Source organism: Dipodomys merriami, unplaced genomic scaffold, assembly GCF_024711535.1.
Source record: "Dipodomys merriami isolate MVZ:Mamm:240054 unplaced genomic scaffold, mDipMer1.0.p SCAF_30, whole genome shotgun sequence".
In the NCBI taxonomy this organism is placed as follows: Eukaryota; Metazoa; Chordata; class Mammalia; order Rodentia; family Heteromyidae; genus Dipodomys; species Dipodomys merriami.
In genome coordinates this window covers 10,441,624-10,455,846 of record NW_027204493.1, presented here as the reverse complement: position 1 = coordinate 10,455,846, position 14,223 = coordinate 10,441,624, and the positions used below count along the sequence as shown (strand labels likewise).

Here is a 14,223-nt window from a genome sequence, read left to right as displayed (position 1 = left end):
AATTTGAGAGTTATGTTAAAATATACATTTCACACTCATGACTGAAGAAAGAGGGGTTGGGGAAGCTTGTAGAGTGGAAGAGAGGTCGAGAAATCTTTTCCTATTTGGGATTTTTGGAGGCAGAAGTGTGCTTTAGGCAATGCTTGTTGATATTCATTCCTGTGTTCTCTTTCTGCCCTTGGCATCCTCACCTGACCTCTTGAATTTCCAAGGTCTCTATACCTTTGGAGATCAGAGCTCTTTCTGATGCATAGGCCCCCAGTTTCTTTCCCTTCATGTTTTGTCATCTAGACTTTATCTTGGGCTTCTAGATTTTGATTAGCTGAGAACAGATGATATTTAACTCAGGACATAGCCCACTTCGAAAGGAGCTGTAACTTCAGGCTATGGTAAACAGTGAGGTCAAGGAAGTCTTGGTTTAACAGACTTGTTTCTGCTTCTCTCTGCCCTGTTCTCAGCCACTGTGAATCCCCTCATGGACACATCCATTCGGTTCTCTGGCTGCCTTCCCTTTTGCCTGATTAGAATATCTTTGATTGCCATGTTTCAGGTTGCTGGCCTGACCATTCCCACCCTGAAGTGCCTGTCCCCCCTCCCCAGAAAGCATGCCTACAGCTGTCAGGAAAGCAGAGGGCTGGGGCCTTGGCTGGGCAGGATTTCCCTGGGTAGCAAGGCCATGCTTGTATCTGGAACAGATGTGTTGGGACATTGATGAGACTTGGAGCTCTTCAGACTCCCGAGCTGCCCTGCTGTGTGACTGGTGAGGCTGGCAGCACATTCTGCTTCTTTCAGCTAATCCCAGGGAGGAAGGGGAAGCTGAACTGCTCTCCTCAGCAGCAGTGGCCTGTTGTAAGATCTCCTGGAGACGACGCCTCTCCCAAATGATGCTCGCATTCCTCTCCACTTCCTATCATGTGTCAATGAAGGCTGACCAGCACACCTGCCACTTTGTCGGTTTAATTGATTATATAACTAATCTGGAAAAAGATAGGTCAGTTCAGGGCGAAGCCTTCTCATCTCCCCCCCCCCCATCCCCATCCCCACCCCAGTTGGTGGACTGGCTGATAGACCTGCTGACATGAGTGTTGATGTGAGCGGCCGTTGGCAAGATAGAAATCCGCTCCTATGCTTAAGGAGGAGAATAAACAAGGATAATGGAAGGAGGTCAGCAGCCTGTCCCTAGGTGCTGAGCCTTAATCTGAAAAGCCCCAAGGAGCAGCTGATTACCCAGGGTTACAAAGATCTAGTTGCTCTCACCCTGCCTATTTCTTTTCAGCACGCTCAGCGTGCGTGTCTTCTCTCTCTCCTTACACACACACGCACACGCACGCACACACGCAGAGCTATTCCTAACACTTGTGTTTTCCACTGTCAAGCGTTGCTTTCTTGCGTTCAGATGGTGTTCAGCATGGAGGTTGAGCCTGTCCCCCTTTTCTCCATCTGTGACATTCAAACAGGCGTCCAGACGACGTCTCCGCGGGTTGGAGGGTGTCTGAAAGCAACTCGCTGGCTCGCTTAGGCTCATCCCTCTCTCTCTGTCTCTCTTTCACTCCCCTCCTCCCTCCTTCCCTCCCTCCCTCCTTCTCTCGTCCCTCTCTCTCCCTCCCCCACCCCCGTTTCTGCACACATGTGCCGAGCGAGTGTCTCACCACGCGTATAAATAAGCGTGCCCAAGCCCCCCCCCCCCCCCGGGTTCAATGTCAGTCTGGGCCGAAGTGGAGCAAGTGTCAGAAGAGCGCGTGCGGCACGCGGGCGGGGACGCGCCGTCTTCGGCCGGCAGAGGGCAGCCGCGGGGCGGCGCTGGCGGCGCGGGCTGCGCGGGGCTGCGCTGAGCCTCGCCTCGCCTCGCCTCGCCTCGCCTCGCCTCTCCGCCTCGCCTCGCCTCGCCGCGCCCCGCTCCGGCAGCCTCAGCCTCTCATCCTCAGCGCCAGGCGCGGCGGAGCCCAGAGCACAGCCTCTCCGGGCAGCGGCGGCGGCGGGAGCCAGACGCGCGGCCGAGCAGCGGCGCGGGCGGGCGGGAAGCCACAGCAGCAGCAGCAGCCGCCGCTGCCGCCGCCGCTGCTGCCGCCGCTGCCGGGGCCGCCGCGACGGGCACCCGGGCTCGCGGGCAGCCGGCTCGGGCTCCCCCGATCCCCTCGGCTCCGTGTGGTTCCCGGCGCCGGGCGGCCGGCGAGTCTGGAGCCCGCGCCGTCGCCGCCGGCCGCGTCCTCCGGGCATGGAAGGAGGCGGCAAACCCAACTCGTCGTCCAACAGCCGGGACGATGGGCACAGCGTCTTCCCCGCCAAGGTGCCCGCGACGGGCTCGGGGCCGGCGGCGGCGGCCGAGCAGCCGCGCCGGGGGACCCCGCCGGGGAGCGGTGGCGGCGGCGGCGCGGGCGCCAAGGAGCACGCCAACTCGGTGTGCTTCAAGGTGGACGGCGGCGCGGGCGCCGAGGAGCCGGCGGGCAGCCTCGAGGACGCCGACGGGCCCCGGCGGCAGTACGGCTTCATGCAGCGCCAGTTCACCTCCATGCTGCAGCCCGGCGTCAACAAATTCTCCCTCCGCATGTTCGGGAGCCAGAAGGCGGTGGAGAAGGAGCAGGAAAGGGTTAAAACTGCAGGCTTCTGGATCATCCACCCGTACAGCGACTTCAGGTGAGCCGGGCCGCGCCCTCGAGCCCCGGGGGTGGTGGACGGGGGGGGGGGTGGTGGTGGAGGAAGGCGTCCCCTGGCTTCGCCTGAGAACTTTGGGGGAACGATCGGGGAAGGGTGACCCCCCCCCGCCGCCCTCCCCGAGGAGAGGGCGCTAAGTTGTACCCTGGAAACTTTTACTCGGCGTGAGAGGCCGGGAGAGGGCAGACACACCGTCCCAAGCGGCGCTGCCCCCCTCCTCGAGGGGGTGGGGGGCGGTGGAGGAGACGCTTCTGGGGGTCCTGAGGAGGCGGGCTAAGTGGGGGGCTCACAGGGAACCCCCCCCAGGTCCCGCCATCCCGAGGGGAGCGTCCATCTGTGGTTCTCAGGCTTTGGGCACCTGCCGCAGGGCCCCGCCTGCCCTTGCCTTCGTGGCTGGCGGGCGGAGTAGGGCTCCTCCGGCGCTGGGGTCCGGTGGCTGGCGGTCCGGCTGGTGGTCTGGCTGGAGAGCCTGCGCTGCCTGGCTGGCCAAGAGCATGACAGGAAGCCCCGAGTTCCCGAACCAGGGACGGGTAGGGAACGGGGGCGGGGGGGGGGCGTTCTCCCGAGTGCCTTCCCGAACGACAGGCGGCGGCGCCGGCGCTTGACCTTGACTACAAGGCTCCCGCGGGGCTCCGGATCTGTAGATCCGTAGGTGCGCCTCCACGCCTGGCTCGGCGGCTGCTGTCAGAACTCCAGCCTCGCCGATCCAGACGTCAGGACGTTCCCAGGTGGGATGTGGAGCGCTCAGTCCGCGCTCAGCCCGGTTCCGAGCCTAGACAGAGACGGTCGAAGGAAGGTCGCAAAGCCGATCCTCTTAGTCGTTGTGTCGGCTCTCAGTGCTGCGGCACCGGGCCCCTCATTCACAATCCCCAGCTACTGACTCGGGGGAATGTATTTGATCATTTAATTATTTATTGTATCGCGAGCTGAACTTGTTCCCCAAAGCGAAAGGTTCACCTGAAGGAGTGGCTGTGCGCCCCAAGCGCACGAGCAGACTCCTATACTGCCGCCGACAAGTACAGCAGCAGAGAGCAGCCTTACTCTGAGCTGTGCTTCCAAACCAAGAGCGATTGCCTTCGCGGCCGGCCTTGGGAGGAACTGTCCAGTGTTCTGAACGTTCTTAGTGTGGGAAACCTGTAGTCCGGTCCCGCAACCCTCCGGAGGCCCCTCCCTTCGGGCTTTCTCAGGTAGTTGTGGTCAGTAGCTCTTATGATTTACTCATAGACGGATATTAGGAAGGATTCAATATTAAGACACCTCTTCGCACACACAGGGAAGTCTAACGGAAGACTTAGAAAAACTGAGTGTGATCAAAAGAGCGTGCATGCTAGAAGAACCTACTAAATAATCAAGCATGCTTCCTTCACCAGCAAGATGCTCAGGCCAACTTACAAATGGCCTTTCTCTAAGGCAAATTCGATTGTTAAGCTCTTTAAAAATTTAAAGGTTGCAATCAAGTGTAGAAGAATATCATCCTTTGTTCAGTCCCTCATGAGGTATGGTGCAACTCCTATTATGGATTTTCATTGATTTTTATTTTTGAAAAGAAAACAATTTCATGATGAAAGTCTTCAGTCTTAATCACCAAATGAGATTGATATGTACAGAAATATATGGCACTCAAGAGTAACATGCAAATAAAATACTTAATTTCACACTCATGTAAATGATTGATTTCAATGCTTTTATTTCTTGAACCATGTTTAAAGAGGGCGCTTTTCAAAGTAATGGCCTATATCTAAAAATTAAATGTTTCCGCACATCCTGGATAAAAATACAGGACCATCTTCCAGAAATCAGAATACAGTGTTGTAATTATAGCGGCTTTTCTAAAACAACCAACTAAAGAAGTTATCATGTACTTATTTGCTTTCAGAAGATATTTCTATCTTAATATTTCATAAATATGTGATTTCTGTTTTGACATAAGGTTTTTTTCCCAGATCTATATGATAATGTAGTATAAAATAGATAATGTAGTATAAAATAAAGCAAAACTAAGACAAAAGCCTAACAGTACACTTTCCCCCCTAGAGGTTAGTCAGTGTGTGTGCAATCTTAAACAAATACTAGAGTTGCATAGAATGATGATAAACTCAGCTCTCTCTAGAAAATACTTTAAGAGACATACTTTACTACCATTTCTAAAATGCTAAATTTAAGTTTGCCAGTCATTTAGCAGCTGAGAAAGTGATCTGCAGACATAGCAGGGGGGGTAGATGCACCGACTCCTTGACACTTTCATGAGCCTTTGCCTGAAAGATTTTTTTTTTTTTCTGTTTGTTGCTCACGCCTACACTGGTGAGTTCTGGACGACCCTTTTCTCCAGGGCTTGTGGTTAATGTTCTAGTTTCTCTTTTCAAAATATTTCTAAGGCTGGTTCCTTTCTATTTCCCTCTAGGGGCAGGGCTAGTCTTCTACTGAGAGTCCCAACATGCTAGCTAGGGCTTCTTTTACCATCCAAAGCCAAACAATGCTATTCTGTATCTGGCAGGTACTTTTCTCCTAACTGGTGTAAGTAGGGCAGAAGCACTGCATTTTCCTTCCTTCTTAGGAGAAGATGATGTTTAAAACCTTCGGGGATTTAAGAACAGTTCAGTAATATTGCTATTATGTGAAATAATTAGGTGGAAAGGAGAGAACTTAGTGAAAAGAATGTCTATGTTTATAATATCATATGCTATTTTCCAGTCCATGGAAAATATAAATAGTATTTTAAAAATTGCAGAAGTCTATGGTTCTTGAAGGCTAGGCCTCAGTCATATTGGATTTCATGTGAATACTACACATTTATTTTCAAGGTTAAGTATGAATATTTTGAGGTTACTAGTAGTGATTATATGTTAATTAGTCAAAATTTACTTTTCTTTCATTTAATCAAGACATTACATGGCTAAATACTGGGCTTTTTACAGCCAATTCAGGGTTACAATTATTTAAATGGATTGGGAGAATATTTAGAGTTCTTTTGTGAGTGGAACCTGTGTACATCTGTGTGTATGTGCAAACACACATGCTTGCCTGCGTATGTACAGTTGTGTGTGTGTGTGTGTGTGTGTGTGTGTGTGTGTGTGTGTGTGTAAAATGCTGGGGATCCTTGAATCCGGTACCTTATGCATGCTAGAGAAGTGTTCTCCAACTAAGCTACCTCCTCTGCCCCATGTATGATGTTTATTGTGTGAGTAATTTACCTTGGAAAAAGTTATCATCCAGGATGTTGTCCATTTTAGGATTTGATATTCTTTTGTTGGATCATGCTTACACCAGGGCTCTTAAAGAATAATGCAACTATTTTCTCTAGATGCTAGATGACACCTTACCCTTTGGGGGCATGGGTTTTGTATCTTGATTTTTTATTTCCTCCAGTTCACTTCATCATTTTTGTGACTGTGTGAAAAGCTCACAAGTACTGAAGGACTCTGGGGATTAGTGAAGGGAGTCACTTCCTGAAGATTTTGCCATTCCTGCCTTTCATCTCTGCCTGGGATTGCATCCAATTGTACTGAGTCAGAGGTCATTCCTGTGCTCACTTGGGAGAGGAGGCTTTGCTTATAATGTATAGTTTGTCATAGAGAGATCATTTGTTTCCAGGAGCCTCTCACAAGGAAACAGTTCAACCTTCTGGGGTTTACAGTCTAATTAGCCAAGTGTTATATTGTCTTTTGGATGAATTTTGTATTCTCCCAGCAGTGCATCTTTTGTGGTCCACATTAACACAGCCAAAATAAACCATAAGGATTCGTTTTCTTTTCTATGTTAAGTGAGTCTTTTTATATCTTAACATTTAATTAAGGTTTTTCTTATTGGCACCAGCAAATGGTAAACCCAATTAAAGTGAAACTGTCTGAAAGATTTGAAGGTATATTCAGTTACCTTTTCTTGCTATGTATAAGTTACAAAATGGAAGTTTAGCAAATGAATCACTATTTAATTGCTTTTGACCACAAGTTTTTTTTTTTCTTGAGTAAATTTCCCATTTAGCTTACTTTTGAAGAGTTGTTGTAAATTGAGATCCTGTGGTCTCATGGTATCAGTTGTTTGGATATATGAACATGTAACTGTGCATTTGTTGATTAATGAAAGAAATTTAAGGCATTAGATAAGTACATTACTAGTTATATCATAGGCTCAATTAAATACGTTGAATTCAATATGATCTGCTTGATCAACAAAACCACAAAGCAGAGTAGCATGAGCAATAAACCCATTTGGATAGTATCTGAAATTCTAACATTTCATTCAATGAACCTCAGCCCCAATGTGCACATGCAGACAACAAAAGACACTTGATGATATTTCCAGGTGACCATCTAACAAGATGGTTCTGTTATTTTTGCATTTCACAGATAACATGCTTTTGTTGCTTGCAGGTAGATTTTTTAAGGTGGAGATACTTAGGACACTTAGGATGAAGAATTTCAAATAGTCTCTTATAAGTACTGTAAAAATTATAGAAGATTATTAGCTGCATGAGTAATACTGGATATTTTCAGAGTCTGTGATAAATGTTTGTTTTTAGCATTGTATGTGAAGAGTGGCAAACTATGAATTTGGCTGACACATACACAGGAAAAACCAGTATTTGCACTGATCCTAAGTAAGTTTCTTCTAAAAATACTTTTCATATAAAAGCATTTTGATCCATAACCTGCCATTAGTTTTCCAGAAAAAAAATCACAACTTCTTGATACATCTTGGAAATTTTTTTGTTCTGTTTTTGCAAAACAGATATTTAAATTCTAGTCTCTGTCTCTCTGTCTCTTTCTCTGACTCTCTTTCACTCTGTGTGTGTAGATGTTTCATGTGTTATACAAATTATGGTTATAAAATTATGGACTATGGATATAAAATTTTGTGAAGTTATAGAGAAGCTGTCTTAAAAGTTAAACTTTTATCAGATAACTTTTGCCAATTTTATTTGCTGACAAAATTGATTCCTTGACTCTTCAGATTATTGTTCAATTTTCTCATTGTAATTGAACACTCACTTAAAGCAAAGAAGCAAAATTACACATAATCTGAATTTATAGTTAGACAATTTTTTTGTTTCTATTTTGGTACTTGAACTCAGAGTCTGGGAACTTTGCTTGAGTTTAAAGTTTGCTCAAGGCGATCACAATATAAGCCACAACGCTACTTCCTGGTCTTTGGTGGTTAATTGGGTGTAAGAATTTTATGGACTTCCCTGCTTCCAATCTCAGCCTCCTGAGTAGCCTACCATTCCAGGTGTGAGGTGTGAGCCTCTTATTTGTGTAAGTCTGAGTTTATTTTCAGGACTTTAACTATAATTATAAAGAACTAACAAAACTCATGATACATACCTGTAGTTAGCACCTATTTATTATGTTAAATTAATTGGCTGATTTTTTTAGATTTTATTCTTAGAATTTGTCAATTTTATAATTTTTATAATTTTTCCCAATACATCATAAGTAGTAATCATCTTTATGCATTAGATTTTTATTATATTCTGACTAAAGTTTCCGGAATGGACATTTTGCGGTACTATACATATTGATTTTACAATTAATACTGACAGATATTAAGACAGTTCTTAAAATGACAAAAATGACGTAGGTTCTTAGTGGTTGACATTTCTATTAAGATAATGCACAGGTAGAAAGTCTAAATTGTCCTCCATTCCTATCATCAGAGAATGACAAATGTGATCTTAAAACCTAATAATATTATGCTTCTTTAAAGTCTTCGATAGCTGCCCATTATTCTTGGAACATATTTGACAAAATTTCCATGAATTACACTCTATATAAACAACATATTCCATTCCTCCCCTGACACCCTCGCTCTAACACTGTGTTATTCCTTTTATTTTCTGTTGGTCATGAGACTTGAACTCGGGGCCTTGGTGCTATCCCTGAGCTCATCAGCTCAAGGCTAGCGCTCTACCACTTAAGCCACAGCGCCACTTCTGGTTTTCTGGTGGTTTATTGGAGATAAGAGTCTCAGGGACTTTCCTGCCTGGTCTGGCTTTGAACTGTGATCCACGGATCTCAGCCTCCTGAGTAGCTAAGATTACAGGTGTGAGCCACCAACGCCCGGTCCAACACTGTGTTATTCTTACACAAGTAAGACTTCAGAACAAACTAAGTTTTTCCTGAACCAGAGAGTTTTTGATGTGACCCTACCTTTTCTCCTTTCAACTTTTCATCATTCCACATAGTAGTTTCTGTTCATCAGTTACATTTTAGGTTAATCATTATGATACCACATATTTCTCTTTCCATACAGGTCATCATTGTGATCCAGTGACAATTTTGCTTTCTATCTAGGCCTCTTGTGTGCCCCTCCAGTAGGACTCAAACCCTGCTACCCATCAGTATTATTGTCTTATATTCTAATCCAATAAAAATGCATGTAACAGACTTTTCTGCCAAACTTGTTAGATGCATTGTAATGTTCTTTGAGATATAATTAATATGGTATATAATTCAACCATTTGAGTGTGATATTCTGTGATATGCAGTGAATTCATAACTGAATAAGCCACCCATCATTGATGCATACATGGTTTATCTCTACTTCTTAGCCCTATGAATACTGCTGATGTGTATGTTCTTGTACATGGCTTTGTGAAGAGATAGACTTTCACTTCTCTTAGGATTGATCCTACTAGGTCAAGATAAAAATTTAAAAAAAATAGTGAGCTGGGTGCTGATAGATTACATACCTGTAATCCTAGCTACTCAAGAGGTTAAGGTGTGAGGATCCCAGATTGAAGCTAGCCTTGGTAGAAAAGTCTTTGGGGCTCTTAACTCCAGTTATCCACCAATTAACCTCTGGAAGTCGAAGTGTGGCTCCAGTCATAGTTCCTGCCTTAAGTGAAATAGCCAAACAAGAATCAGAGATCCTGAATTCAAATCCCAGTACCAGCATAAACACACACACACACACACACACACACACACACACACACACACACACACACATGTACACACAAATATTTATTAAATGAATAAACAAAGAGTTAACAATCAGGGGCTATAAACATTTAATTTTAGAGTTAATTAAGCAAAGGAAGTCAGCCAAAGCTTTTTCTTCCCCTGTAGCAATACCTGGCAACCTCTTCTAGCTGCTACCTGGAATATAATACCAAGAATTACATTTCCTTGCCAAATATATAAACAAATAGGCAAAACTGCAGAGAGGTTAAGTAGCATGAACACAGTGACATACATAGTAAGAACTGGGACAGGAATTCAGTTCTTTTTGAATATTATTGCTGTCATTTCAGTAAGAAGGCAAAAGTATAAACAATTCTCTAAACTTATATGTAAGCATAATTATTTATCCTTCTTATAATCATTTGAAAATAATATTGGAAAGGACAAAAATCACTCAGACACATGGAAGAGTTGCTGAAAAAGGAGACAGCAGAGAATAAAATATCCTAAAACATTTTGGGAAATAAAAAGATGGTGGATAAAACCATCCTAGTTCTACAATCCTTCATTCACTGAACTTCAGAACAATTTGGTATATGGAAGTAACACTTAAGAGATACTTTTAGAAAAGCCAAGCTGACAGGTCAAATAAGAGTTTCCTCAGTGAGTATAGCAGAAGTTTCAGGGCTGACATTAAAATGCTTAGAGCCAGGTCAGTTCTCCCCAGGTAGAAAGTAGGGAGACATTTTAATGCCTTGCAATAAAAACTACCTTGTTTATTAGCTAATCACTCTGCCAAAGACCTTATATATGTTACATGAAGCTGTAATTATTTTTTGTATTATATTGTTTAGTATGAACTGAAAATAAACTATTGACATATTTGTGAATTGTGGAAACAGTCTTCTTCATGAAAAAAAAAACACTATGACAACAGAATAGAGCCCAAAGGACAGAGGAAGGTATTTTTTATTTTTATTTTTTATTTGTTTTCCTTTCCCATCCCTTCCCATCTCCCCTCCCCCCCAGAGGAAGGTATTTTGAAGAGGACAAAAGAAGGCACAACAGTACCTTCTTTTGTAAGAAGTTACTTGTGTGTAATATCCTCTGAACAATAAGAATAATATGGTATGAAAGCAGTAAGAGTTTAAATAAGATGGAATTAGATGGAATAAGTTAGCAGATTATAGTCTAGGGAACTTTCCAGAATTAGAACAAATAGAAGTAGAAGCTGGGAACCTGTAGCTCCCTCCTGCAATCCTAACTACAATGGAGGCTGAGATTGGGAGAATTAAGGTTTGAGACCAGGTATGTTGGAACAGAATGTTACAACTCGAGGGGAGGGGTGGGAGAGGGTTGGGGAAGAGGAAAAGTGGGAGACAAACCAGGGAGAGGGTAACAATGTTGGACAAGAAATGTACTCATTAACTTAACATATGGAACTGTAACCTCTCTTTACCTTACCTTGACAATAACTAACTAAAATAAAAAGAAAGAACTTGAAAAAAATTTATGAGACCCCCCTCTTTACAACTGAGGCTCAAACATGATGCTCCTTGCTTGTTATCCTAGCTGTCATCCCGAGCCCAGGCAGGAAGCAAGATCCTATCTTAAAAATAAACAGTGAAACAGGACTGGAGTTATGTCTCAGTGGAAAAAGCATGCAGAAAATGAAACTCATTCAAATTGTTTAAAAAGTTGGGAAGGGGATAAGAAAGAGTAACAGATGGAGTGACGAATCCTTGTTATATAATTAAAATATGTAATAGAGAAAGAATTTGAAAGGAACATATAAGTAATATTACAAAATATAGGATCAACTCATAAAGTTATAATCTGTCTGGGGGAATTGTAGACTGAGAACAAAACCAGAAAATTAACATAATTGAATAGGAGCAAATAGCAAGTATCCTTAGATAGATCTAAAGTTGTATAGAAAGGAGATGATAAACAGTGTGTTGCTTTACTTAGTAATCCGTACTAGTCAGATCAAATGTTTTAAGCAAAGATTTTAGCCCTTTCATCTCTTTTTGGGGCTTGAACTCTGGGCCTGGTCATTGTCCCTCAGCTCATCAGCTCCAGGCTAGTGCTTTACCACTTGAGCCACAGTGCCACTTCTGGGTTTCTGAGTGGTTTATTGGAGATAAGAGTCACGGACTTTCCTGCCCGGGTTGTCTATGAACTGTGATCCTCAGATCTCAGCCTCCTGAATAGCTAGGATTACAGGTGTAAGCACCTAGCACTTAGCCCTATCATTCTGAGTATGCACAAGAAATTGTAGATTGTCTGGCATAAGAATACTAAAATCTCACCCTCTATAATTAAGTTGATAAATACATTTATTTTTGAAATATGAGTAAAAGGCTGAAAGAAAGCTGGGCACCAGGGGCTCAAGCTTGTCATTCTAGGCTATATGGCAATGCTAAGATTGGGGGAACAGGGCTCTCGACTAGCCTGGGCAGAAAGACTTAATCTCAATAGAGAAAATCTGAGTGTGGTGGCAAGTTCCTGTCATCTCTCCATCAATGATGGAAAGCCTAAAGTAGGTGGAACACAGTTCGGGTGTGAACTTGGGCAAAAAAAATGTGACCTCTTTTTCATAAAGAACCAGCAAAAAAGGGACTAGAAGCATGGTTGAATGGTAAAGGACCTGTTTTGCATGCAGAGGGCCCCCGAGTTCAAACTTCAGTACTACCATAACTACATAAGAAGAAATGTTAGGGTAGTTAAACTAATGGATATGCCAGCGTAATGTTCATTAATTCTTATGACCATTCAATACTATTTTACTTCAAATGGCTATGGGTATATATTATATGTACTTCTTGCATATATTATATATACTTCTGTTATTTACTAGTTTTATGAGAATCCTAGGTCTAACATCCTAGTGACTGGGACTTGATTTCATGAGTTATAAACTGAGGAAAGTAAACCGTGTTTCTCATGGTGTTGTTGGACTAATACGTATTTTCTATCTATAAATTCTATATACATTATGCATTTATAACCATTGTGTGTCATTCTTAAATTTATGCTGTGCACTTTATGTTGCTTCACTGTTATTTGCCATCATGATAAAGGAAAACAAACACAGAATATCTTATCTATTTGAGTTAAGAAAACATTCATTAAGTATATGTTTTGAAAGTCTTCAGACCTTCTCAAGCAAATGCATATGTGAAGTAAGTCATATCTTATCTATTTGAGTTAAGAAAACATTCACTAAGTATATGTTTTGAAAGTCTTCAGACCTTCTTAAGCAAATGCATATGTGAAGTAAGTCATTCAGTCTGTGCTTCTGTTTTCTTTCTACTATATAGAATTCTGGATCCCAGGATCCCTAACAGATGGCATGTTTTATGTGTGCTTTGTAAACTAGGTCTATACCTGAGACAATTTACATTGAGAAATTTTAATGTATTCTCTTCTTACAAAAATTTCCAGATATAACAACAATGCTTGATAAGAAATGTACTCATTACCTTGCCCATGTAACCCATCTGTATGGTATTTTCACAGTAAAAAACTTATTAATAATAATAATAAAAAATTTAAAAAACATAAAAAACAATTTGGTATTCTTAGGTGGTATAGATGGAGACAGTGTGGAACCTAAGATTTTAGGGAAAATTTTAATAGACTTCAGTTATATGTGCTCCTTCCTGTTAACTGTCATTTCCATAAGAAAATGGAATAGTTAGAGCATTTGGGATCTTATTGTAAATCAGTTAAATGTTATATATGAGCCAAATAAAATGAATCATATGTGCTAAATTCTTTCCTTTTCCTTTTCATTGTCAAATTCAGTTGTCTAAAAATTGTTATTTAAATATATATTTTAAGAATTGAAAAATATTATAAATTTGGCAGAATGGCTATTAAAATATTTCTTACATCATTTTTAGAACAGATGTTACTTATCACCCTGAAGAATACTTTAGCTTTATTATGTTTTAACAAGAGAATATATTGTATTAAAAGTATATTCTTTTAGTTGTTTCAGAGAAATAAGCAGAGGCTAAAATATAAAAGTTACGTGCATAGTGTATATAGGAAGATCAAGCATCATTTCTTTGTATGAGGTCATACATTGCTTCAAAAATATTTTTAATGTCTTGTTCTTAGTAATACATTTGGTAATTTGGTTGATTTAAGTATGTAAATGAATTAGGAAAGACAACTGGAGGAAGATACATTTCGTCTATGTAAAATAGAGAAATGTGATAGCTAATTTTATTGTAGTTAATCCCCCAGTTCTGTTTACTAATATTGTTGTTTTTATTATTAGTCATTGTTACATATTTTACATTAGTGTCTATTACAGTTCAAAAGTCAAAGAATACTTCAAGAATTAAATTAAAGATGTAGGGCCTTTATCACAAATAGTACAAATATTCACAATATTTATCTATAGTTTTAGGAAGATTGTGGTTTCCCAGTCATATTTTGAACACCATATTAAGATTCCTGAGCTAGCTAATATTGAAAAGGAGAAATAGAAACACTATGAAACATTGATGTATGGAAGAAGATATAAGGACACCATTTTGGTTGAATTTCAGTTTTAGAACTTGAGCTGAATCAAGGATATGTTGCCATGAGAGAGAATTCTTTTCACCAAAGTTATCTGGTTTTGAGATTAGAATCTGGTTAGTAGACATCACTT

General features: G+C 42.0%; 1 protein-coding gene across 1 annotated transcript in view; it reads left to right on the top strand.

Moving 5' to 3' along the window:
* The first annotated feature begins 2,215 nt into the window (after positions 1 to 2,215).
* Hcn1 (hyperpolarization activated cyclic nucleotide gated potassium channel 1) overlaps positions 2,216 to 14,223 on the top strand; it is a 286,942-nt gene continuing 274,934 nt past the window's right edge. Inside the window, exon 1 of the mRNA XM_070041145.1 lies at positions 2,216 to 2,634. Coding sequence (XP_069897246.1) covers positions 2,216 to 2,634 — 419 coding nt within the window. The remainder of the gene's footprint in view (positions 2,635 to 14,223) is intronic.